Source organism: Chionomys nivalis, chromosome 15, assembly GCF_950005125.1.
Source record: "Chionomys nivalis chromosome 15, mChiNiv1.1, whole genome shotgun sequence".
NCBI classification, from domain to species: Eukaryota; Metazoa; Chordata; class Mammalia; order Rodentia; family Cricetidae; genus Chionomys; species Chionomys nivalis.
The window spans coordinates 70,200,078-70,226,114 of record NC_080100.1 but is presented as its reverse complement, the minus strand read 5'-3'; the positions used below and the strand labels follow the sequence as shown (position 1 = coordinate 70,226,114).

At 40.9% G+C, this 26,037-nt stretch overlaps 1 protein-coding gene across 1 annotated transcript in view; it reads right to left on the bottom strand.

Moving 5' to 3' along the window:
- LOC130887230 (gamma-tubulin complex component 5-like) overlaps positions 1-26,037 on the bottom strand; it is a 42,127-nt gene that overhangs the window by 5,559 nt on the left and 10,531 nt on the right. Inside the window, 14 exon segments of the mRNA XM_057789520.1 lie at positions 885-904; positions 907-1,062; positions 2,176-2,266; positions 2,379-2,463; positions 5,686-5,880; positions 7,428-7,616; positions 8,175-8,373; positions 20,075-20,343; positions 21,008-21,101; positions 21,104-21,119; positions 22,058-22,260; positions 24,225-24,471; positions 24,915-25,035; positions 25,800-25,892. Of these exon segments, the coding sequence (XP_057645503.1) occupies positions 885-904; positions 907-1,062; positions 2,176-2,266; positions 2,379-2,463; positions 5,686-5,880; positions 7,428-7,616; positions 8,175-8,373; positions 20,075-20,343; positions 21,008-21,101; positions 21,104-21,119; positions 22,058-22,260; positions 24,225-24,471; positions 24,915-25,035; positions 25,800-25,892 (1,978 nt within the window).

Here is a 26,037-nt window from a genome sequence, read left to right as displayed (position 1 = left end):
TTTTTGCTTTTTTGAGACAGGGTTTCTCTGTATAGTCCTGGTACTCACTCCGTAGACCAGGCTGGCCTGAAACACAGAGATCTGCTTGCCTCTACATCCCAAGTGGTGGGGTTAAAGGTGTGTGCCATCACTGCCAAGCCATAGCATTTTTTATGTAGGTACTGGGGATTCAAGCTCAATCATCAATGCTTTTTTAGCAAGTACTCTACCAACTGAGCTACCTGCCCTTCTTGTCAGCCTCTTCTCTCTCAGTGCAGGAGGGAATGAGGAGACAGTTAAAAGCCAGGTGATGAGGGAGGGCAGAGCAAACAGAGTCTGACAGACAGGATAGGACTGCTGACTGCAGGAGCTCGCGGCAGCTGTGGGGCTGACAGACGATCAAGCCCGTCAGCATTCTAGCAGAGTGGGAAGGGAGTCATGAGTTCCCATATCTGAGCAGCTGTGCACAGCTCATGGTTTTTGGGGGAGGGAGAGTCAAGATTTTTAGGAGTTTGGCTTGTAATAGGCCAAGCATGCTGCCCATGGATGGTGCCGCCAACCAAGAATGCATGGACAGCACCAAATGGAGTTCATGTGTTAAGTAAAACTAAACAGGACACAAAGCTGTGGGTAAGGAAGTAGATCTGGGAGTAGTTCAAGGGAGGGACTGAGATACATATGACAAAATACATTGTATGAAATTCTCAAACAACAAAAATATTTATTGAAAAATATATTACCATTCACTGCCATGCTATTTTATGATGAAATTACATCTAGCTTTCATTTTTTTCAATCTCTACGTGTTTTATGGCTCTTCTGTAGTTGTAAAGACATGATCAGTGTTTTCTTTGAACTACTGCCTACAAGGGACAAAAGAACCGGGGAGACGGACAGACACCAACCCTGGTCATGATGTAGTTGGCAGGCTATTCACAAAGTGCATGAGCTTCACGCGTAAAAGAAACATGCGATGGATCTGCTGCCTCAGTGACTCTTTTGGTGCTCCAAACTGGGAGAGTGTATCTTGTTCACGTGGAGAGCCTTCTTTTGCTTGAGATCTTTCAGCAGTATCAGCCAGTTCTACAAAATGTTGAAAGGAGAAAATGGGCAGAAAAAGAATTAAGGGAAAGCCGCCATACAAACCCTTACATGAAGAGACGAGCAATGCAGTATCAGCAGGGCGGGAACCTAAAGGGCACATTTGTGCCTTGGGAAGATAAAATACCAAATTTCAAGACGCTGTAGCTGTGGCTCAGTTGGTCGAGTGCTTGCCTAGCATGCTGAGGCTCTGGGTTCACTTCCCAGCACCAAATAAACCAGCTATGATAGCACACATCTGCTAATCCCAGCACTGAGTAGACAAAGGGAGGGCAGATAAATGATAATTAAATCCTTGCTATCACTGTTGAGATGCAAATTCCCTGTCAGACCCTTACTCAACTTTTTGGATGTCAATTCCTAATAAGTTATTACATTTGAGAAAAATCCTATGAGTTCCTGACTCTTTATTATTTTTGTGTATGCAGGAGCGGATATTGTATGAGTGAATTGGTGTAGGAGGTCCTTCAGTATTTGTTGCTTTCATTGGTTAACCAATAAAGAACTGCTTGGCCTGATAGGGCAGAACTTAGATAGGCGGAGAAGACAGTACTGTATTCAGGGAGGAAGAAAGCAGCAGATTGAACCAAGCCACAATGAAGCTGCCAGGTCAGACATGCTGAATCTTTCCCGGTAAGCCATGACCTCGTAGTGACATACAGATTATCAGAAATGGGTTGAATCAAGATGTGAGCGTTAGCCAATAAGAGGTTAGAGCTTATTGGCCAAGCAGTAATTTAATTAATACAATTTCTGTGTGATTATTTCGGGTGTAAGTTAGTCAGGTGGGACGGAACAAAGGGGCCCTACGCTCTTCACAGCAGTGAATAAATGCTCTATGTGTTTGTGTGTATGCACTGGTGTCGGAAGTAGCTGCAGGCTGTCTGAGACAGGTCCTCTGGAAGAGCAGCAAGCACTCCATTGGTGAGCTCCCCTCCAGCCCCACACTTCATTCCCATAGTAGGCTTGGTAAACCTGCTGCCATACTCCTGTGCCAGGCTGGTATTTGTTCACATATAGAAATGATGAAAACCTATACAAAATTTTCCAGGACCAAAATCAAATTAGAGTTAGTTTATTAAAATCAAATCTTACCACCAAACAGTAGAACATCCAGGCTGTATTTTGCCCATTTTATTTGCAATAGGAGAAGGAAGACCTGATTATAAATTTTTTGACATCCACACTTATAACAATGTCCACAGGCCATGGGACCAAAAAAAACAAAAATAAAATTTTACATGCACAACTTAGTCTCAATAAAAAACCAATTTTTATAAAAAATAATTAGCGCTTACCTTGTAGCTCAGGGTAAAACCATCTAAGATATGAACGGGTAGTTTCTTCTTAGCTGTATCAACATTTTCAAATGATATAGATAAACTAAATAAAGAAGTTTCAGATTTAGTTTGTGATAATAAAATTCATATAAAGTTCATATAAAATGTTCTAACACTTTTCGTGGATTCATGGGCAGGGAGCATCCCTCAGGGGCACAACACGTGGGTACTGTGACTAAGGTCCTGACAATAATAGTTCCACACAACAACCAATCCCCCTAGAACTTCCATTCAATATAAATATGCAGACAAACTTACATTTTCCAGCACCTCAGAACTAGAGTTTGGTTTTAGAAATGAATGGCAGCTGTTTTTGGTCCCCCTTATCTCTGCGCCTACTTCTTGAGACAGTGTCTCCTTGTAAAGCTCAAGTTTGCCTCAAGTGTATGGCCATCCTCCTGCCTCAGCCTCTGGAACATTAGAATTACCAAATATGAGCTTCTTCACCTAGCAATTTTGTTTTCGGAGACAAGGTCCTGGTATGTATCCAACCTGGAATGCAAAGACCTCCCTGCCTCAGCCTCCGAAATGTCTGTGCTACCCTGTCTGGTTTCCAAGACTGAATTGTAGTCTGCCTTGAGATCCCCATGACTCCCAACCTTTGTCATTCAAGATTACAGGTATGTGTGCACCAATATCCAATTAGTTTTAAAATAATGGGTTTTGTTATAAAAAAGATTCTTAACAATGTTAGCCACTTAATTAGAATTAAAAACAGCTTGGGGATAGACTGGGAGCTCAATTCTCGTCAAAGTCAGGCTAAAAAGACTGAGCCTTAAGTTCAGGGCTGGCAGGAGGGCTAGAACACTGCTCCTTGGTAAGTCTCCATGAGTCATGCACCGTGGGGTCTGCATTTGCTCAGGTACTATCTGTGCACCTGGACGGGTGTAAACACTGCTGTGCACTGCTCTACCTGCGAACCTGGACAGGTGTGAACACTGCTGTACACTGCTCTACCTGCGAACCTGGACGGGTGTGAACACTGCTGTGCACTGCTCTACTTGCGCACCTGGACGGGTGTGAACACTGCTGTGCACTGCTCTACCTGTGCACCTGGACGGGTGTGAACACTGTTATGCACCTGGATGGGTGTGAACACTGCTGTATACTGTTCTACCTGTACACCTGGACAGGAGTGACCACTGCTGTGCACTGCTCTACCTGCGCACCTGGATGGGTGTGAACACTGCTGTGCACCTGGACGGGTGTGAACACTGCTGTGCACTGCTCTACCTGCGCACCTGGACGGGTGTGAACACTGCTGTGCACTACTCTACCTGCGCACCTGGACAGGTGTGAACACTGCTGTGCACTGCTCTACCTGCGCACCTGGATGGGTTTGAACACTGCTTTCCCAAGAGAGAAAGCAACACAGAACAAATATCCACGTGCCAGTCAAGAAGGTGTTCTTTCCTCATGTGATTTCCAGGTCCTATAACGATCGATCTCGCTACTGTTACTGAGATACTAGCAGATGATAACCCTGATGCAGGTCATGGATGATTTAAAATAGGAAGGCCAGGAAAGAGGCAAAGGCAGTGTGTGAATGACAGCCAATGTATTCCACAGCACAGGAACCTGAGGAAACTACTGTAGTTTTCAGGGTTTGCTCCATCGACATCCACTTAAGTGCTTACTATGCAGATGATGGAATCTGAGGTCAGCAGAGCTACTTGCATGGCACAGAAAACACAAGGTTCGCTAGAGTAAACAGACTGACTGCTAGGTCATGAGAGGGAGCGCACACCACGGAAGAAGGTCTAGGAGTGAGGAACAGCAGCACACATTTGCACACTCCTGCCGTGTGAGATGCAGTGTAAGGCTGAACATGTAAGACAGGAGGCTGCAAAGGTGAAGTCAGACAGTGCAAAGCTTTCTCCATCTGCTGTGAGGCCTCTGTGAGTAATGGCTACCATTCTGAGGGTCAAGTCCCTTGTGGTGGAGGCCTGCCAGAGAGGCTATGGATATCTTCAAGGAGGGAGGGTTGGTGAAGGCTGGCAATAGGAAAGTAGAGGCCGCCATCCCCAACAAGTCGGCAGGCAGCTCTCCACCCACTCACCCTCTCACTGAGCAGTCCATATCAGCTGGCATTTTTTTAAAAGATTTATTTATTTATTAAGTATACAGTGTTCTGCCTGCATATGTCCCTGCAGAGGGCACCAGATCTCATTACAGATGGTTGAGATGGTTGTGAGTCACCATGTGGTTGCCGGGAATTGAACTCAGGACCTTTGTAAGTGCAGCCAGTGTCCTTAACATCTGAGTGATCTTTCCAGCCCCCTCAGCTGCCAATTTAACTCATCCCTCTCCTTCTTCCACTTTTGGGGAGTGGGAGGGGCATATATGTACCATGTGTGCAATGTGTTTGTGTATTTGTGTATGTCTATGTATATAGGTCAGAGGCTAATCACTTTTTACTCCAGTGAGGCAAGGCTCTCACTGACCCTGACCTTAATAGCCAGCTTTCCTTAAAGATTCTCTTCCCCACCACCTGATACCTCCCAAGCGCTGGGATTACAGCTGGAACATCATGCCCATATGGCTATTTTATGTGGGTGCTCCTGAGGCTTCTGCAGCAAGTCCTTTACCCAATGAACCACCCCCTTAGCCTCTTCTCTGTTTTGTTTGGAGATAAAGGCTGGCCTCAGATTTCCAGGCTCAAAGGATCTCATCTCAGACCTCAAGAACCTGGTACCACAGGAATTCCCAGCTTTGATTTTTTTTTTTTTTTTTGAGACAGGGTTCCTCTGGGCAGCCCTGGTTATCCTGGAACTAGCTCTGTAGACCAGGCTGGCCTTGAACTCAGAGTTCTGCCTGCCTTTGCCTTCCGAGTGCTGGAATTAAAGGATTGGGCCATCTCTTCTTGGCTCAGCTTTGAGTTTCTAATTTGCAAAGTAATCTGTAGGGTTAAAGTGAAGATAAAATACACGTAGTGAAGTCTTCCATATGTGTGGCTTGATCTTTAGAAAGTGAGAGCTAATTTGAGAGGGTCTGGAAAGCTAGGAGGTGGGCTCAGCAGGAACAAGCAGTTCACTGACATGTCCTAAGGAGTATGTTATCCTTGGCGCTGTTTCCTATCCTCCCCACTATGGTATTATTATATTCCTTTGTCCAGGACAAAAATCGCTCTGCTTAGCCTACATCCTCCCTGCCATGAAACACACAACTCTTTCAATCTGTGAGCTGAAATAAACTACCCTGGACTTGCTTCTGTAAGGTATTTTGGTCACTGGTAATTTAGCTGATTTCTTGGCAAATGGTTCACTTTATACTTCTTAAAGTGAGAGGTGCCCCCATAGTTACCGTAAACTGTCCTTGGAGCTGGACATTCAGAAGAGACGCATTCTGCCATGACTCCTTTTCTCTTATTTTATCGAAAATTGAAGTGTAGAAATCATACATGGTATCTCCACCTTCCATCAAGAAAAAATTCCTCATGGCCTGCAAATACTCCACCAACCTTGAAAAGAAAGACACGGAAGAGCACACACGTGTGTCTGTACTGCAGAGTTCTACAGCAATGCAAGGGTCACGCCCAGACAGCCATTTGTCAGACATGGAAGAACACACACATATGTCTGTACTGCAGAGTTCTACAGAAATTCAAGGGTCACGTCTGACAGTCATATGTCAGACATGGAAGAGCACACACGTATGTCTGTACTGCAGAGTTCTACAGCAATGCAAGGGTCACGCCTGACATTTGTCAGACACGGAAGAACACACATGTATGTCTGTACTGCAGAGTTCTACAGGAATGCAAGGGTCATGCCCAGACACTCATTTGTCAGACAGGTGTGCCGAAAAAAGTCACCAAAATTAGAAATAGTCATTCCTCTAAAACACTTTTGACAAATCATGAAAATTGAAACAAATAATTAAAATTCCGCAACCCAAAATATTTACTTAGTTACTATTTGGAATATTTCATTTCCGTTTTTGCTGAGCATTAAGGAAAAACATAGATCCTACCATATTAAACACCCTGCTTACTAAGCTCTGTATTTAACCTAATATGCTGGTTAGTTTTCATCAACGTGACACAGCATCGTCGTAGAATAAGAAACCTTAATTAGGAAAACCCTTTCATCAACTTGGCCTCATAAGTTTGTGGGGCATTTTCTTGAATCATAATTGACAAGGAGGGCCCAGCCCACTGTGGGTGAAGCAACCTCTGCCTGGGCTGGTTATAAAAAAGCAAAGTGAGCAAGCCTATAAGAAGTGTTCTTCTGTGGTCTTTGCTTCAGAAGCTCCTGACTCCAGGTTTCTGCCTTGACTTCCTTCCCTGAGGGATGAACTGTTGTTGTTATCTTATGCATATTTCATGTGTGAGCACTCTGCATGTGCACTTGAACAACAGAAAACAGCATCACATGCTATTACACATGGTTACTGTGTGGTTACTGGGAACTGAACTCAGGGTCTCTGGAAAAGCAGCCAGGGCTCTTAACCGCTGAGCCATCTCTCCAGTCCCCTCAATGATGAATTCTAAGTGGAAGTCAAATAAATCCTGTCCTCCCTAGTCGCTTCTGGTCACTGTTTTTATCACAGCAAGAGAAAGCAAATGAGGACACTTAATCTTATGAGCTTTATGGAGATTGCACATGAACAAGAGTAAGTCAGAGTTAGAGCTAGTCATCTACTAGAAGTAGGTGTATGTTTTCTCCAGAGAGGACAGTTTATGCATATGCTTTGAGGGTTTCTTTTATTCTTCTGGTGTGTCTCTTGACATAGATTCTCACATAATGAATTAGTTACAACATACTTAAACCTTGATGGCTAACTGTTCTTTAAAGAGAAGACTGCTAACTGCATCTCCATCCTCTAACTGAAATGGACTTTAACGCTCAATCTACAGAAGGCTCTAGTACTTGACTCTCAGTACCAAAAACAAACAGACACAAAACCAAAAAGAAAGATAGAAAGGAAATATAAGGGAAGCAGAGGGAAAACATCCACTGGTTACTAACAATTGATCACTTCCAGAGCTAAATTACTTCTTTTTACCTGAAATCTCTTTTTAAGGTTTGCATGAGGTTTCCACAGCAATGCAGATACTGTCTATCAATGTGAGGGTAGAGGCAAGACCTTAGCGTTAATTCAAAAGTCTGGCATGTCACAGACTCTGATGATCTATCCACGCAAATGTCACCACCAGCAAACTTCTCATGAAAGTCGCTCTGCTCCAAATACAACCTTCAATATTAAAACATGAATGAGCATTGACTGTGTGAGCTGCTGTTGACAGAATTCTAATAACCCAAACCTAGAGCCCTATTTTCACCTTTAGCTTTAGATTATCAGTTATTACAGAACGAAATCTTTCCCCCAGCACATCTTTTCTGGGTCAGTGCCTTTCCAATAGTGCTATGCCGTGAATGGTGATCAGACATGAAGTCACAAGGGCAGTGTGGCTCATTCCACTGGAGTTAGTCCTAGAAGGATTCTAAGGCTCTTTTTGTGTAATACATGTGACAGTGCGGAGCCTGTCCAGACTTTTCGCAGAATGTTCTAGGTGAGCTACGATATTCTTAGAGGCAGGGTACAGACACCCAGCTGACATCTGTACACGTTCATTAACGAGGACTATACAGCTGGCACAGGTGAACACATCGTCTAGCACCCATCTGTTAGCAATGACAAGGGTTTGTTTCTGAGATGGAAAGACCCAGCTGGCAGAAATAATGACAGCCACCCACTCTGCACTACTCAAAGCTTATCTCAGTCCCTGTAAACACGGTATGCATGTATCACCTCGCAAAGTTGATGGCCAGCAGTGGGTCGTGAGCATCTTCTACCTCCAGATGCCTTTCAGCAATGGACTGCATCTTTCTTAGGTTCTCTTCAGTTGTCTGCTGTTCCGTAAGAATGTGTGGAGTGGAATCTTCTCCATGCTGAAGACGCAACTGTATAGACTCCAGAAAGAGGGTATATAAGCTCTTTCTTTCTGCATCTAAAATACAAACACATAAGATGGATTTTGTTCTCAAAAGCAGTCCAGGTATGTCTCAAGGCTGGAGGGATGAGCGCTATGTGCTCCCACTGCTCCTGCAGAGGGTCAGTTTGGTTCCCGGTGACCACATCAGAATGCTCACAAAAGCCTGTTAATTCAGCTACAGAGCATCTGCCACCCTCTCCTGTCCTCCCGCACCACCCTTACTCACATATGCTCACACAAACATATAAAGCTGGGGGTGGAGATGAAGAAGAGACTCAGGGGCTAAGAAAGCATACTGCTCCTGCAAAGGACCGGAGTTTGGTTCCCAGCACCTGCTTCAAGTGGCTCACACTGCCTGTGACTCCAGCTTCAGGAAATCCAATGCCCAATCTGGCCTTCACATACATACATGTCATACAAAATACAGATACACACACACACAAAGTCAATGTTAGAAACTGCTTAAAAGAAGTTCATAGCATAAGAACAGACAGGAGGACCAATGGAACTGAATAGAAGACCCAGATATCAATCCACACATCTTCGAAAACCTGATTTTTGACACAGAAGCAAAAAAATATCAAATGGAAAAAACAAAGCATATTTAACAAGTGGTGCTGGCATAACTGGATATCAACATGTAGAAGAATGAAACTAGAGCCATATCTATCACCATGCATAAAACTCAAATCCAAATGGATCAAAGACCTCAACATAAAGCCACACTGAACCTTAAAGAAGAGAAAATGGGAAGTACACTTGAACACATTGGCATAGAAGATTGCTTCCTAAATATAATTACAGTAGCACAGACACTGAGAAAAACAATTAATAAATGGGACCTCCTGAAACTGAAAAGCTTCTGTAAAGCAAAGGACATGACCAACAAGACAAAACGACAGCCAACAGAATGGGAAAAGATCTCCATTAACCCCACATCAGACAGAAGTCTGATCTCCAAAATATACAAAGAACTCAAGAAATTGGACACCAAAAGAACACATAATCCAATAAAAAAAAAAAAAATGGAGTACAGACCTAAACAGAGAATTCTCAACAGAGGAATCTAAAATGAATGAAAGACACTTAAGGAAATGTTCAACATCCTTAGTCATCAGAGAAATGCAAATCAAAACAACTCTGAGATTCCATCTTACACCTGAAAGAATGGCTAAGATCAAAAAACTGATGACAACTTATGCTGGAGAGGTTGTGGGGAAAGAGAACACTTCAGCATTGCTGGTAGAAGTGCAAACTGGTACAGCCCCTTTGGACGTTAGCGTGGCGATTTCTCAGAAAATTAGGAAACAACCTTCCTCAAGACCCAGTAATACCACTTTTGAGTATATATCCAAAGGATGCTCAATCGTGCCACAAGGACATGTGCTCAACTATGTTCATTGCAGCATTGTTTGTCATAGCCAGAACCTGGAAACAACCTAAATGCCCCTTGACTGAAGAATGGATAAGAAAAATGTGGTACATTTACACAATGGATGAGTACTACACAGCAGAAAAAAAAAAAAAAATAACATCTTAAATTTTGCAGGAAAGTGGATGGAGATAGAAAACATTATTTTGAGTGAGGTATCCCAGACACAGAAAGACAATTATCACATGTACTCACTCATAAATGGTTTTTAAACATAAAGCAAAGCAAACCAGCCCACAAATCACAATCCCAGAGAACTTAGACAACAATGAGGACACTAAGAGAGACTTACATAGAGCTAATGTACATGGGAAGCAGAAAAAGATAAGATATCATGAGTAAGTTGGGAGCATGGGGACCTTGGGGGATTGAAGGGGCAAGGGGAAAGGCAGGGAGGGGAGCCGAGAAAAATGCAGAGCTCACATCCAGTACCAAGTAAGTGTGTGCCCGCCCAGCACCCTGGGAATGGAGTACAGGCACCCTCCAGTCCCCTAAACTTTCCGGCCATTCAGTGGGGCTTCTCCCTGGCTTCTGGCTTTCTCTATTTATCTTATCCCATCTTGCCCCCAAGCATTCCTTTTCATCCGTGGGGTCCGTAGATCCACACCACCACAGCCTACTTCAGGGAGGAGTAGATCTGAGAGCCAACTCCAGTGCTGAGGGGACTTAAGAGAGGGCAGAACAAGAAAAACCCCCAAGTATACAGCTGGCCACAGCAAAGATCGAACCAAGTCGCCAAGACTCTCCTGACCGCAGCTGAAGGAAGGGATGGGCAGGTGCCAATGCAAGAATTCCTCCAACAACCTGAAAAGCAACATGATAACACCAGAATCCAGAGAACATACAACAGAAGTAGTAGAAGCAATCAACTTTAAATGTAACATTATGAAAGTGATAGGGACCATTAAACAGGATGTGAAAAACTCCATTAAAGAAATGGATGAGAAGACTAATTAAAAAGTTAGAAGAAATGAATAAATCCCTAAAAGATACCCAAGAAAACCAAGAAAAAGCAATCAAACAAGAAAAGGAAGCAGTTCAAGACTTGAAAACTGAAATGGAGGCAATGAAGAAAACACAAACCGAAGGAAGGCTGGATATGGAAAATCTGGGTAAATGAAAAGGAACAACAGAATACAAGAGATAGAAGAAAGAATCTCAGACACAGAAGATACTATAGAGGAAATAAACTCATTGACCAAAGAAAACAGCAAATATAACTAATTCTTAACACAAAACATCCAGCAAATCTGGGAAACCATGAAAAAGACTAAACCTAAGAATAATAGGGGTAGAAGAAGGAGAATTACAGCTCAAAGGCCCAGAAAATATGTTCAACAAAATTATAGAAAAAAACTTTCCCAACCTAAAGAAGGATATTCCTATGAAGGTACAAGAATACAAGAAGCATATGGAACACCAAATAGACTGGATCAAAAAAAAAAAAAAAACAGCAAAATTCAAAACACAAAACATACAGAATAAACGGCTGGAGAGATGGCTCAGAGGTTAAGAACACTGGCTGTTCTTCCAGAGGTCCTGAGTTCAATTCCCAGCAACCACATGGTGGCTCACAACCATCTGTACTGAGATCTGGCGCCCTCCTCTGGCATGCGGGCATACATGGAGGCAGAATGTTGTATAAATAATAAATAAATAAATAAATAAATAAATAAATCTTAAAAAAAAAGAATATTAAGAGCTGCAAAGGATAAAGGTCAAGTAACATAAAAAGATAAACCTATCACAATAACACCTGACTTCTCTAGGGAAACCATGAAAGCCAGAAGGTCTTGGATAGATGTGCTGCAGACATTAAAAGACCATGAATACAAGCCCAGACTACTATACCCAGCAAAGCTTTCTTTTACCATTGATGGAGAAAAAAAAAAATATTCCAGGATAAAAACATATTTAAACAATACATAGCCACAAACCCAGCCTTATAGAAAGTACTAGAAGGAAAACCACAACCCAAGGAAGCCAACAATATCCATAATAACACAGACATCTAACAACCCTCCAACAGCACAACTCAAAGAAGGGAAACACACAAACTCTACCACCAAAACAAAACAAAACAACAACAACAACAAAACAGAGTTAACAACCACTGGTCATTAATATCACTTAATTATCAATGGACTCAATTCACCTATAAAAAGGCACAGGTTAAGAGAAGGGAAAACAGGATCCAACATTCTGCTGTTTACAAGAAACACACCTCAACCACAAAGACAGACATTATCTCAGAGTAAAGGATTGGAAAAAAATTTTCTATTCAAATGTACCTAAGAAACAAGCGGGTGTGGCTATACTAATATATAACAAAATTGACTTCAAACTAAAATCAATCAGAAGAGATGGAGATGAACACTTTATACTCATAAAAGGAACAATTCATCAGGATGAAGTCTCAATCCTGAATATCTATGCCCCTAATGTAAAAGCACCCACATATGTAAAAGAAGCATTACTAAAATTCAAAGCATATCAAACAGCACACACTAATAGTAGGAGATTTCAACACTCCATTCTCACCAATGGACAGGTAAACCAGACAGAAACCTAACAGAGAAATAGGAGAACTAACAAATGGACTTAACAGACATCTATAGAACATTCCACCCAAATAGGAAAGAATATACCTTCTTCTCAGCATCTCATGGAACATCTCAAAAATTGATCACATAATCGGTAAGAAAGCAAACATCCATAGATACAAAAAAAAAAAAATTGGAGTAACCACCTGTGTCTTATCGGATCACCATGGAATAAAGTTAGAATTAACAACAATTCTACCCCCAGAAAGCCTACAAACTCATGGGGACTGAACAGTCAACTACTGAACCACCCCTGGGTCAAGGAAGAAATAAAGAAAGAAATTAAAGTCTTCCTTGAATTCAATGAAAATAAAGACACAACATACCTAAACCTATAGAACACTATGAAAGCAGTGCTAAGAGGAAAGTTCATATCACTAAGTGCCCACATAAAGAAAACGGAGAAAGCTCACATTAGAGACTTAACAGCACACCTGAAATCTCTATAAAAAAAAAGAAGCAGACTTACCCAGGAGGAGAAGACTGGAAATATTCAAACTGAGGGCTTAAATCAACAAAATAGAAACACAGAAAACAATCTGAAGAATCAATGAAACAAGCCGGGCGGTGGTGGCACACACCTTTAATCCCAGCACTCGGGAGGCAGAAGCAGGCGGATCTCTGTGAGTTCGAGACCAGCCTGGTCTACAAGAGCTAGTTCCAGGACAGACTTCAAAACCACAGAGAAACCCTGTCTCGAAAAACCAAAAAAAAAATAAAATAAAATAAAGAGCTGGTTCTTGGAGAAAATCTACAAGATTGACACACCCCTATCCAAACTAATCAAAAGGCAGAGAGAACACACAAAATAACAAGATCAGAAATGAAAAAGGGGACATAACAACAGACACTGAGGAAATTCAGAGAATCATTAGGTCTTACTACAAAAGCCTGTATGCCACAAAGTTGGAAAATATAAAAGAAATGGACATTTTTTTTAGATAAGTACCATATACCAAAATTAAATCAAGACCAGGTGAACAATTTAAACAGACCTACAAGTCATGAGGAAATAGAAGCTCTCATAAAAAAACTCCCAACCAAAAAAAGCCCAGGACCTGATGGTTTTAATGCAGAATTCTACCAGAACTTCCAAGAAGAGCTGATACCTATACTCCTTAATGTGTTTCACATAATAGAAACAGAAGAGTCATTGCCAAATTCTTTTTATGAAGCTACAGTTACCCTGATACCAAAACCACAAAGACTCAATCAAGAAAGAAAATTACAGACCAATCTCACTCATGAAAATGGATGCAAAATTCTCAATAAAATGCTGGCAAAACAAATTCAAGAACACAACAACAACAACAAAAATATCTATTATGCTGAAGTAGGCTTCATCCCAGAGATGCAGGGTTGTTTCAACATACGAACATCTATCAATGTAATCCATCATATAAATAAACTGAAAGAAAAAAACCATATGATCATTTCATTAAATGCCAAAAAAATTTTTGAAATAATTCAACACCCCTTTATTAAAAGGCATTGGAGAAATTAGGGATAGAAGGATCATATCTACATATAATAAAAACAATATACAGCAAACTAGCAGCTAATATCAAATTAAATGGAGAGAAACTCAAAGCCATTCCACTAAAATCAGGAACAAGACAAGGCTGTCCACTCTCTCCATATCTCTTCAACATAGTGCTTGAAGTTCTAGCAATAGCAATAAGACAACATAAGGAGATCAAGGGGGATTCGAATTGGAAAGGAAGAAGTCAAACTTTCGTTATTTGCAGAAGATATGATAGTGTACATCAGTGACCCCAAAAACTCTACCAAAGAACTCCTACAGCTGATAAACACCTTCAGTGATGTGGGAGGTTATAAGATCAACTAAAAAAAAAAAAAAAAATCGGTAGCCCTCCTATACACAAAGGATAAAGAAGCAGAGAGGGAAATCAGAGAAATATCACCTTTCACGATAGCCACAAATAACACAAAGTATCTTGGGGTAACACTAACCAAGGAAGTGAAAGCATCGTCAACAAATGGTGCTGGCATAACTGGATGTCAACCTGTAGAAGAATGAAAATAGATCCATATCTATCGCCATGCACAAAACTCAAGTCCAAATGGACTAAAGACCTCAATATAAATCCGACCACACTGAACCTCATAGAAGAAGACGTGGGAAGTAGACTGCAACACATGGGCAGAGAGATGACCTCCTACGTATAACCCCAGTAGCACAGACAATTAAGAACAACAGTGAATAAATGAGACCTCCTGAAACTGAGAAGCTTCTGTAAAGCAAAGGACACAGTCATTTGTCATAAAGACATCCTGTTGAATGGGAGATCTTCACCAATCCCACAAAGGACAAAGTTCTGATCTCCAAAATATATAAAGAACTCAAGAAACTAGACATTAAAATTTTAAATAACCCAATTAAAAAATAAGGTACTGAACTGAACAGAGAATTATTAACAGAAGAAGTTTAAATGGCCAAAAGACACTTAAGGTCATGTTCAACTTCCTTAGTGATCAGGAAAATGCAAATCAAAACAACTTTGAGATACCATGTTACACCTGTCAGAATGGCTAATCAAAAACACCAACGATAGCCTTTGCTGGAGAAGATGTGGAGTAACGGGAACATTCATCCATTGCTAGGGGGAATGTAAACTTGTGACTTGTGCAACAACTTTGGAAATCATTGTGGCGGTTTCTCAGGAAACTGGGAGTCAACCTACCTCAGAATCCAGCAATACCACTCTTGGAAATATAACCAAGAGATTCCCAATCATACTATAAAAGCATTTGTTCAACTATGTTCATAGCAGCATTGTTTGTAATAGCCAGAACCTGGAAAAAACCTAGATGCCCCTCAATGGAAGAATGGATAAAGAAAGTGTGGAATTACACATTAGAGTACTATTCAGCAGTAAAAAACAATGACTTCTTGAATTTTGCATGCAAATGGATGGAAATAGAAAACACTATCCTGAGTGAGATAACCCAGACCCAAAAAGATGAATATGGTATGTACTCACTCACTAGTGGACTCTAGCCATAAACAAAGGACATTGGCCTATAGTTCACAAGCCTAGAGAAGCCAAATACCAAGGTGAGCCCAAAGAAAAACATATATAGATTTTCCCCTAGAAACTGGAAGCACACAAGAATGCTGGGCAAAAGTTGGTAGCATGGGGGTGGGAGTAGGGCTGAGGATGGGGTTGGAGGAAGGGGAGGGGGGAGAGAGAAGTGAGAAGGGAACGATTGGGGAGAGCTTAAGGGAGTGGGAGGGCTGAGATGGAGGAAGAGCAGATACAGGAGCAGGGAAGAAGATATCTACATTAAGGGAGCCATTTTAGGATTGGCAAGAGACTTGGCTCTAGAGAGGATCCCAGGTGTCCACGTGGATGTCCCCAGCTAGGCCCTTGGGCAGCAGAGGAGAGGGCGCCTGAACTGGCCTTGCCCCATAATCACACTGATGATTATCTTGAGTATAACCATAGAAACTTCATTCAACGATGGATGGAGATAGAGACAGAGACCCACATCAGAGCACTGGACTGAGCTCCCAAGGTCCAGTTGAAGAGCAGAAGGAGGGAGAAGATGAGCAAGGAAGTCAGGACCAACCATGAGGGGCTGGTACACCCACTAAGACAGTGTGTCTGATCTAATGGGAGCTCACCAAATCCAGCTGGACTGGGACTAAACAAGATGTGATCAAACCAGACTCTCTGAATGTGGCTGACAATGGGGGCTGACTGAGAAGCCATTGATAAAAGCACTGGGATTTGTTTCTCCTGCATGTACTGGAATTTTGGGACCCTAGTCTATTTGGATACACACCTTCCTAGGCCTGGATGGAGGGGGGAGGGCCCTGGACTTCCCAAAGGGCAGGGTACCCTGCTCTCTGTTAAGGCTGGAGTGGGACGGAGGAGGAAGAGGAGGGAAGTGAATGGGAGGAGGAGAGGAAGTGGAAATTTTTGAATGGAAAAATAAAAATATATATATTCTATTAAAAAATTGAGATATATATTTACAAAGTTCATATTTATATTTCCCAGAATCTAAAACCCCTTTTAGACTAAATAAATTTTCATAATGTTTTAAGTTACTACAAATATATAAAAATCCCTAAGTAGCTTTTTGTTTAATACAGTCATGAGACAATGATGTTCTTATATGCAGAAAATATTTCCCTTTAATTCTGTGGGTCAGTTTCTCACTGCCTTCCAGGAAAGTGATTTTTTAAAATTATTTTATTTTTTGAGAGGATATAAGAGCCAGAGAATTAGAAGAATTTTATAGTCTTCTCCTAATATATTTAACAATTATTAAAGTTTTTAGAAAACCAATAAAATTTAATAAAATCCTACTTTTCTTTCATGAAGATGAGACTTGAATAAATAGTCTAGTACTTGAACAAGAATGATTTTGTATTTTTATTTTTTCCATGAAGATTTCAATATATTTTAAAAATTATTGTCAAAATGAAGAAGAAACATTCTTAATAAATTTAGTAAAAAACTACAAATATACCTTTGTCTAGAAAGAATTTAATCTTCACCTCATAGCCTCTTGAGTTTCCTCATAAGAAAAATTTTGGCATTTTTCTCTTGCATATATTTCTTCCTAGGCATGATTTTTATTTTTCACATCTAACTGAGAACATAAGTATTTTCTTGTGTTTATAAGGCAGTAAATCATGTATGGATACTGATCAAATTATTTAATGATTAAAAGGCATCTATTGAAAATAAAATTTTTTATAACTTAAAAAAATGTCGAGCTCAATTAAAAAAAGAAAAGTGGAGGGCAACAAGTCAAACTAAGACCTGGCATTAACTAAAAAAAAAAAAGAAGGAATTTCGTACCTATAGAGCCTGAGAGTTTCCCTCATCCATGAAAGTCTATCACTGTTTTTGTTTCACTTTTATCTTTACAGTACAGCCAAACCACTTTTCAGTCTCAGTTAAACCGAAACATTTCTCATCACCTATCCTGCTATAAAAGCTAATTTTAATCTGAACAGGATAATACTTGAAGAAAAGTACTTAAACTTAAATTACTACCATACTGTTTAAGGAAGTCAATATAATTTGAAAAAAAAAAACACTCCTAGCACTGGCCCAGTGAAACTCATTATACTTAGTTAGTTAAAAAGGAAATCTTTCACAAAGCAAAAATATATAAGGTAGATATGGAAAAAATAAGATAGAGCACTGCGTTGATTAAAAACAATGTGGACCCCATTCAAGATCTTTCAGCCAGCTTCTAAAGCTTTAAATTACTTAAATTGTATTTTTACAACAGTTTAAAATAGTCCTTCAAAGTCTGAGCATTACATGAACTGAATTACCAAGTTCAGACTTGCCAGGGCCCATCTAAAAGCAAAATTGTACCACAGTGAAAATGCCAGAGGCGCTGGTTCCACTGTCAGATACGGGCTCTATCTTGGACCAAAAGGACAAACAGTGGGACCATGGCCAACTTACTATGAACCACAGCCAGTGTGTGCCAGAGGACAAGGACAAGGTCATTAGGAAGACTGGGGGCACTGGAGAGTTAACAGCTTATTGGCTAAAGTACTTGTTCTAACAGAGGATCCAGGCTCAGTTTCTAATTCAGGGAACCCAAGACCGATTTCTGACCTCTTGGGGCACCAGGCATACATGTAGTACACAGACATCAATTAGCAAGCAAAACACTCATACACATAAAACAAAGGGCAGAGGCCACCACCACCAGGGACAAACTGCATTTCTGTGTGGCCTGTGCCACCCATAGCTAGGTGGTCAGGAAACTATCTCATGAAGCCCTAGAGAACCAAAACACTCCATGATTTAAACTGCTGGTGCTGCCCCATAACCTCCACTCAAAGCCCATGGAGTCATAGGACAGAAGAACAGAACAAATAAAATCAAATGGAAATTATATTTGCAAGAACAAAAAGAAACGGCAGAGAATTCAACCATGGTGACACAGATTACCATTGCTGGTGGTCATTCAACTGAATGGCAAGGCCCCCACTTCTGAAGACACCACAGACTTTGCATGTGGACATATTGAAACCAATCTCAAACTAGCTGTTAGGGCGGCAGGAGGGGCCGTCCAGGGTGCTGGGGAAAACAAGCTATGCAACATGCACAGTGGTACAACAGCAGCATAAAGTCTGTGTGGCTAGCCAACTGCCTTTGGGTGATCTGAGGCCTGCTCCACAGGAAGCCATTCATGCTGGCACTGTAAACCTGGTCAGAGACCCACAGGTCCAATGAGGAACTACCATTTGTTGTGCTAAATAGCCATGCTGCCAAAGTGCCTTGTAAACATTTTTGTTTATACTCATATGCCTTGGTTAGGGTTTCTACTGCTGTGTTAAATACCATGACCAGAACTTGGAAACAAAAGGGTTTATTTAGGTTATAGCTGTAGTACATCATGAAGGGGGCTCAAGGCAAGAACTGAAGCAGAAGCTATGGCGGAATGCTGCTCACTGGTTTGTTCCCCATGGCTTCCTCAGTCTGCATTCTTCCACAAATCAGGACCATGTGTGCTGTGTCAATCATTAATGATAATAATAAGAGTCCCACAGACTTGTATACAAACAATCACATGAATGAGCTTTCTTAAGTTAGAGACCATTTCTCAAATGACTCTAGCTTGTGTTAAGCTGACAAAAATCACAACACCAAAGATCTATCTCAACCTTGGTCAAATAAGCTTCTTTTTCCTCAGGGTAGAACTCTTCTTTGGTAGTATATTGGATTTGGATTTCATCTTTTTTATTGACTTTTATTGAGCTCTACATTTTTCTCTGCTCCCCTTCCCTTCAACCCTCTCCCATGGTCCCCAGGCTCCCAATTTACTCAGGAGATCATGTATGTCTCTCTTAGGGTCCTCACTGTTGTCCAGGTTCTCTGGCAGTGGGTAGGACTCTTAACTGTCCAATGTGACATGTGCTCAGCCACTGATGGGACATCGGTGTCAATCTCACCTCTCTGCCCCATGGCTCAGAGAGCTTCCAGAAAGAGGGGAGGAGCGAACGTAAGAGCTAAAGGATGCAAATTACGTGACATGACATGGCCCCGCAATTATCAACTCACAGGAGCAGCGGTTACCTGCATGAAACCCACCAGCTAAACTGAGGGAGAGGCTCCCGAAATCACACTCTGAGTGGATGAGCTGCCGAAGGCCAATGGTTACTGAGGGGTGTGGTCAGTGTTAGGGTGCCCATACCCATGGGCCGATGAGCAGAACTAATAGGACTTAGTGGGTTACAAAAGCAATACTAACAGAACACAAAATTGGGAAGAAGATGTGCTGGGGGAACCCAAGGAAGAGCTGAACGGGGAAGATTCAGAGATAAATGGATGTAAAATATATTGCATAGAAGTATGAAATTTTAAAAGAAAACTATTATTATAAAAAAAAAAAAAAACCCAGGGTGATGTATGAGTGAGACACCATGACAGCCAACACCTTTAATCCTAGCACTTGGGAAGCAGAGGCAGGAGAATCTCTGAATTCCAAACCAGCCAGAGTGAGTTCTAGGGCTAGAGGAGAAACCCTGTCTCAAAAAACCAAACCAGACCAACAAAGAAGCAGGTGCTAAGTCCCACTGACATAAACAGACAGCTTTGGTCCATGTCTGGGGACAACAACGGTGAGTGGGACAGTGAGACCAGCCAAAGGGACACGGACAGAAAGAACAGGCTACCTCTGGCTGCTGCCTGGCATGCAGAGCCCTCAGCACAGTTCAGGTTCTTCAGCAGCTGCATGGACTTGCCAGCCATTATGATCTGCTTCAGGACAGGCTTGAGGAAGGACACCATGGTGTGCTGCCAGCTGGAGGGACCCTGGTCACTGCCAGAACTGGCACTGGCATTGTCACTCATTTTCTCTTTGTTTTCCGTCTTTTCTGACACACTGTACAGTGTGTATGTTGCATACCAGAAGTCTCTGTGGTTTACTGGAACATTTTTGTTCCTATGGAGAATCAAAAGAATTTTAAGTGTTAATTTATGTTCCTTTAAAACAGCAGTCTACTTTTAGTCTGGGGAATTGAGCAATAATATCAATGTTAGTAAAATGATCTTCAGGAATAATAAGAGTAGTTTTCATTGAACCTCATTCTGTTTGATATACAAAAATAATACTCTCAAGTTAAATCAAATTTAAGTGAAATATTTTCCTGAATTGGAATTAAACAGAATATGACTATTTAGTTCCCTTTAAAACATTACAAAGTTTTCCATTGCAGTTTATGAGTTTAGAGGAGTCAACTAGAGGGAAATTGTTATAAATGGATTAAGATATTTGTTTTATTAAGTGTTAAGAAGATAATATGCTGCTTATTTTAAGAAATAAATGCCTTAAAATCCTATACTACTGTCATACGTTCATGACTTAGAATGAAATAGTTGTTCATCTTATAGGAGAAGTATAAACTACTATGAGAAGATGTAAACGGCTATAGAACTCATTGGTTGGGACCTGGCATCTTTCTAAAGATGCTGCAGAGTGAGCCTGTGTTATGGTAGCAGTACACCTCTATCACCAACCACTCTCTCGGTTCTGTGGGAAACTCCCCGAAGATTCAGTTTTGATGTGGTGTCACACCCGCATCCCCTGGACTCAACACAATCCTCACCTCTGTATGATGAACTCCCTTGCACCATCCCACAGGTGTCCATGCACGATCCATTCATCTACAGTCTGTAGGTAGGGCCGCACTGTTTCCACCTAGAGAACAGGAGCGAGACCTAAGGATGAGGGCTAGGGTTATACTGAACGCTGGCAGCTGAACTTGGCACCATGTAAGGATGTACTGGCTTTAAAGGTATGAGGAGGACATGAAGAGTAGCTGAGACTTGCACCACAGAAGCAAGGAGAGGCCATTAGTGATGGTATAGCCTCTGCTATAGTAAAGGCTGCAGGATGGACAGAGTTTGTGGTAGGGTCAGAGTCCCCGAAGGCAGAGATGGCAGGAGCCCATTGGTGAAGGTGCAGCCGGTAGAGATCCCAGCATACCAGAGATGCCAGGACAGAGGGACAGCTACCAAGCACAGTAGCAGCTGTAAGTGAAGCTAACTTGAACCTATGAGATGAGCTGTGTGCTTTAAATGGACAACCCAAGAGCTAGAGAGGCCCATGCTCTTTGGAGCCCAGAGAACTGTAACTGAATCCCAGATGCAGGGCACTGAGCCACAGGGTTTACTGTAAAGTTAAGAGCTGGATTTTACATTGTTCAGATTATCCCTGTGCCCTTGTTCTTCTCTTTTGGAATAAGAAGTAGCTTATTTCTGATCATACACAAAGAGACCAAAGTTAAGAGATTTTGGATGTTTGTTTTAAAGGGAACAAACTTTTAAAGTTATACTGTTTCATATTGTGACAATAACATGAGATGCTAGGGATAAACAAGAACAAAATGGTCATGGTTAAATAGTGATGTGTCTGTCTGTCAAACTGATAAGGGGTCAACTGGGAAGAGGAAGCCATACTTCTGTTTTTGTTTTTTTTTTTTTCCTTCTCTTGTTTGTAATTAAAACTAATAAGTCAGACATTAATTTGGAAGCTAACTGTAAAACTTTGAAAAACTGTCTGGCATACCATGACTTAAACCTCATTTATCAAGGAATTAGGACAGGCTCTCTACTACCTTTTTATCGTGCACTTCAGATAAGGAAATACAATATACCGTTTGTTCAGAGACTTCTCCCACATTGTCATATTCAAGAATGGCCTTGTAGAGGGTGTTAAGCAGGTGAGATGCCCGGACGACATTCTGAGTGTCAGGAGGGACTTTTGATACTCCAGTACTGAACACTTTGTGCAGGACTTTTAGCTGAGCCAATCGAGGGGCCAACTTGTTCACAACAATTGCAAGTGTTATCATGGTATCTGTTATATAAATCAAACAACATATATATATATATATATATATATATATACACACACACACACACACACACACACACACAACAGCAAAGAAAAACATCTGTAACCAACATATAATAACAATGCCAATAATATTATTTCTTTGACATAAGGCAAGGCGTAGCCAAATGGAGGAAGGAAAGTTTTAGCATCATATCATAATACTGTATCTTTAACATTACATCTTCCTTAAAGAAGAAACTCCAATAAGACGAGGAAAAGATAATTCAGACAAAAATAATGTATAAGGTAACTGACAGATCTCAGAAAAGGAAAGACAATGACTTTTAATGTAACGGAAAGGTACTCAACTTCACTTAAAAGAGCATAAACTAAAATCACACTATATTGATGTGGGAGGGTCTTCTTTTTGTGTTGATTTCATTGGTTAATAAAGAAACTGCCTTGGACCATTTGATAGGCCAGCCCTTAGCTGGGTGGAGTAGACAGAACAGAATGCTGGGAGGAAGAGGGAAATGAGACAATAGCCATGCTTCTCCTCTCTGGGCAGACACGATGGAGCCAGCCGCCTGGTCAGACATGTTGAATCTTTCCCAGTAAGACACCACCTCGTGGTGCTACACAGATTATTAGAAATGGGTTAAGCAAGATATGAGAGTTAGCCAAGAAGAGGCTAGATATAATGGGCCAGGCAGTGTTTATATGAATATAGTTTGTGTGTTGTTATTTCGGGGCATAATCTAGCCAGACGGCAGGAAAGCAGGCCTGCTTGCCACATCACTACACTATACACTATACACAAACTCCCCTACCACAAGCCTAGTTCAGTGAGGGGCAAGGAAGCTACAAAGAGGGGCACAGTCAAGTTCTTGAACATCAGCGCAGTTGTTCAGGTCTATCCGTGTGGCAGAGCAGCACGTCACAACGGCACTACGCTGCCCCATACTGCTGGGCCTGCGGTCTGGCTACTGTGCTGCTGGGACATTTGGGTGTCCTAGCTGATTCTATAATTATGGAAAATTTTATCACTGAGAGAAACAAGGGAACACAGGAACTCTTGTGCTACTCAGTCTTTAGTTAAAAAAAAAAGTACTAATAATAAAATAGAAAATTAAAGATGGAAAAAAAAGCCATACACTGGTTGACCACTTATACCTTTCATATTCGTGAAGAACAAATTTGTTTAGTAACATAAAACAAGATCCTGCTCAAAGAGCACAAATGTACCTATATTTAAATGTAGAGAAATACATAAAAATCTAGCAGAAACCACATATGATTATATATATTCTCTTACCTATTAATTCCATTACACATATGTGTAATTACTATAGTGTATATGTGATAATCATTGCAGCTACAGTGATAACAACAGAAGGGAAAACTGGGCTACAGTATGAAACAAAACAGTTTTTTTGTAAAAAGAAATATGGGAGCTCTCATATGCACACACAGTAGCCACTAAAAGGGTGCACAAGAAGCTGTTTGTCTTGGGAGGGGGACCTAGAGCAAGAAAAACTGTTCAAGGGAAGTTGTTCTGTATGTTTTAGAGAGACAAATTTTTAAAAATAAAAATTTAAGACAGCTTCAAAATTACTTTACATTTTTGTTGCACTTACATATTTGTGTGTGTGTGTGCATGTGTATTACACGTGGGCATGGGTGGTGGGGGAGGTAGGTAGATATGTGTGCCATAGGGAACATGTGGAGGCAGGACATAGACCACAGGAACTGGTTTTCTCCATCATGCATGCCTACAGACTGGACTCAGGTTGTAAAGTTTGGTGGCAAATACCTTTATCAGCTGAGCTAACTCCCCTACCCTAAATGACTTTTAAAATGAATTTTAAAATTCATGAGGATTACTGATTTGCAATATAATTTTGAAACCTTTTATCAAAAATAAATAACTTCAATAATATTTAAAACAAATTAGATAGCTTATGAATTAAATGAAATTTCCCTACCGCTACTGATGATGCACTTCTCAAACTCTGCGAGCTCCTCCTTGAAGTTGATGAAATACTTGTAGAGGGCCCACATGAACGCCTGGTACGTTCTAAATGGAGCTTCAGGAGGCTTCTTAGGTCCAGAGCCATTTCCGGGTGACAGGCTCTCAGAGCTGTGCCCCATGACTTCATCAATGAACTCTTGGAGCCGAAACACAACCTGGCCATATGTTGCTATCTGCTCAAGCACAGATCGCAAACAGCTCTGCAACAAAAGCCAGGTATAATTATTCATATCTCATCTTCCACAGATGTTTACATTAACCTCTCTTACACTGAAAAAGACTGTTTAAAACTTTGGTACAGGACAGAATAACATGACGAGTTTAGCTCATATTCAAAAGACACAATGAAGGTCAATTACGACTTACACCTTTTAGAAACACACAGGAAGTACAGGAAAAGTCACTACACTATACAGCTTTCCCAGTACAGATTAAAGAAAGGAGAGAATGAAATGAAACTTAAATGTTACAAATAATACTCAAGAACCGGCTAAGCCCTGCAATGATGCACGACTTAATTTTGATTTTTAGAGTTTTTACTATATTCAATAAATGTGATATTGTATAATGTTCTAAAGTTATATTACCATTTAAAATACTGCTTAGTTATAATTTTTAAGTGACAATAAATACAAATACTTACATGTGTCAAATGAGCTACGATAATATTGTTTCTCACAGTTACCTTTCCATCTATCAACTGAAATATAAACAGCTTTTTTACCCCTGAAAGTAACCTGAAATGAAATAAAAATATCAATATACTCGAATTTTACTAAAACCGTCACTAAAAGTATGGCTGAGAAATTTATTTTGAAAACCCGAACTGGGAAACAAAATAGCCTGATGACAAGATCATAAACTTCATGGAATTAAGCTAAGACTCAAGATATTCCAACATTACTCTACAAATTCAACGGTTAGCTGGGCGGCAGTGGTGCACACCTTTAATCCTAGTACTTGGGAGGCAGAGGAAGAAGGATCTCTGTGAATTTGAGGGCAGCATAAAGAGAATCTCTGTCTCAACAAGCAAGCAAGCAAACAAACAGACTTCAACAGTCACCCCTACATATACATACAAACAGGCACGCAAGCACGCACATACCTCTCCTACATTCCTGAGGATACAAAGAGACCACTGCATGTCTACAACAGTCAGAATGCTGACAGAATGTGAGCAGTACAGCTCTTCGCAGGAGCCCCTGGGCCCAGGGCTATCATAGGCTGCATTGGACTTATAGTGTTGGGGAACTAGTACAGACATCCCTCACAGACACATTTCAGATCAACGCACTAAGCAGTAAATCTTGCTTTGAATTGAGATATTCAAAAATGGTGGTCTAACTCAATCCCAAATTATTTAAAATGGGAAAGAATATATCAAAATCACACAATTGTCACAGTGAAATCTGAAGTCTGAACTTCATCTTTAAGGCCTGTTTCTAGCCTGCAAGTGGAAATTCTTGGTTATAGTCCCTTAAGAGCAAAAGAATATTATTTTACTTCTCAATAATAAAATCTCCCAGGCTAATGGATCTTACCACGAATAACCTGTGTCTCAGTAACCACCACCCTGTCATCTGGAACATACAGTGGATCACTGCTGTACAGGTGTTGGTCCCTATTAAAGAGCAAACACCAAAAGGTCAACAGAAAAATTTTTAGGTAACATTACTTGCCTCAATGAATATCTGCAATTTTATACAAAGCAATCAGCAAATAAACACAGGAAATGCCTTCAGTGCACTCCACATTAATTCTCCACA